Below are 1,769 nucleotides of genomic sequence, written 5' to 3' on the forward strand. Positions count from 1 at the left end.
TTCGCCACGACGTGAGTATATTTTATATGGATGCTTTCATTGAAACGCGAGATTAATATGTATAAGTTACTTACACTGTCTACAAAAATAATCACAACGTATTACTTTTCTAGATATAGTACACAGCTGGGTGGTATGATGCGAACTGTGAATAGAAGTTTATAAAGAACTGTACATACGTATAAAAAAAATTTAAATAAATCTTGTAGGGACTCTAAGTGATTGTAATAGAACACATATGGTGACTAATGTAATAGTTTAATTTTTTATTTATCGTTAGTACACATTACGCGTTAAATAATTTTTCCCGTTCTTTTTTTTGCAACTTATGTCTCTTTTCTCGAAGCAATTTCTACGCATCTTAAAATTTCGTGCATTGCAGCATAATTATAGATGCATCGTCAATAAGAGTAACAAAAGATACATTTGATTAAATACCGTAAAATTTTTTTCTCCAGATTCTTATTTGTACAAAAAGTCATCGTATACTACATAAAATACAAGTATTTGTGATAATTATAACAACGTTTTCTCGTTATATAGCCGTACCCCTCTCCAAATTTAACTTCGTTTCCCGAGTATACTCGCCATAGAATCTCTCCAGTTTCTGATTGAATCTGGCGTTACGCTCGTTGATATAATCGATGTCCGCGTCATCATTGTGCATTCTACGTCTGCTGTATCTCTCCCGTTTAGCGATTCTGTAAAAAGGTAAACAAGATAAGTATCAAATTCGAGTCTTATTAAAGATTACGCGATTTCATTAAAGGATCGTTACTTACTGCTTCTCCAAATTGGTAACCATTTTATCTATGGCTTCCTTTTTGTCTTCGTGTAAACCGTGTAATATCGTATTTGGATCACCATAAAAAGCAGGACCTAATTTCTCTTTCACGTCTTCGTACGCTTCCATATTCGGTTTAATGTTTTTCACTTGTCTGTTGTAAGAACGTATCGCCGCTTGTTCGTAATCTGAAAATCCTGGGTCAGGATTCTGTTTGCTTTTCTTCTTCCTAGCTATTCTTTCTGCTTCAGTGGCATCAATATTCAACAATTTTTTCCGTTCGTAGTCTTCACCCTGAAAAATAAGTTAAATGGATAAATAATTTTATACAATTTGTCAAAGATGGAAAATATGATCAATTGTGACACCTTAACTTCTGCCTCTTTCCTGGCAGCTTCGTCCTGCATTATCCATTCGGCCTGTCTCTTGCGGGATTCCCAATTGGTGGGCAGCTTGTTCCTCTTATCCTCCTCTACGACTTCCTTGTGGTTCTGCATTCTGGCCTCATTCTGTTAAATCAATGTATATGCTATAGACAAATTGCGCTAATAAATTTCAATAACAAGTACACTTAATTACTTAAAATACAATACTATTCATGTAAAATAAAAGGAAGAAATAAGTAGTTTAAAATGCCAAAGTGAGTAGAATTCAAGGTATCGTTTCATGGCAAAAATGTGAAAAATGAATATATTTTATATGTACATATGTATATGTTCATTCATACATACACAAAAATTTTCATTTTTCACTTTCTTACTCTAGAAAAAAAGTTACACAATAAAACGTCTCGGATAGGTTATATTTATATTCTAATGCAAACTTCTCTCACCCTTTTGACGTGAAGTTCTTTAAGTCGCTTTATCTTTTCTTCATATTTTGCTGTCGTGGACTGCGTGGACGACGCACTCGACGTTGCTTCGTCCATCGATGAACGGAAGGAGACACAATTTTCCAAGCTCGCGCAGCAAAGTCAACATAAAAA

The 1,769-nt window shown here is 34.3% G+C and overlaps 1 protein-coding gene across 1 annotated transcript; it reads right to left on the reverse strand.

The window, feature by feature from the left end:
* Nucleotides 1–282: 282 nt before the first annotated feature.
* Nucleotides 283–1,763, reverse strand: LOC108771257 (pre-mRNA-splicing factor Syf2). Its single transcript, XM_018550280.1, has 4 exons — nucleotides 1,617–1,763; nucleotides 1,153–1,293; nucleotides 783–1,078; nucleotides 283–701 (listed from the first exon to the last, which is right to left on the reverse strand). The coding sequence occupies exons 1-4, from the start codon at nucleotides 1,710–1,712 to the stop codon at nucleotides 536–538; spliced, it is 699 nt and encodes a 232-aa protein (XP_018405782.1). The 5' UTR covers nucleotides 1,713–1,763; the 3' UTR covers nucleotides 283–535.
* Between the last annotated feature and the right edge of the window lie 6 nt (nucleotides 1,764–1,769).

The sequence above is a fragment of the Cyphomyrmex costatus genome, unplaced genomic scaffold (assembly GCF_001594065.2).
Source record: "Cyphomyrmex costatus isolate MS0001 unplaced genomic scaffold, Ccosl1.0 C2315849, whole genome shotgun sequence".
Taxonomy (NCBI): Eukaryota; Metazoa; Arthropoda; class Insecta; order Hymenoptera; family Formicidae; genus Cyphomyrmex; species Cyphomyrmex costatus.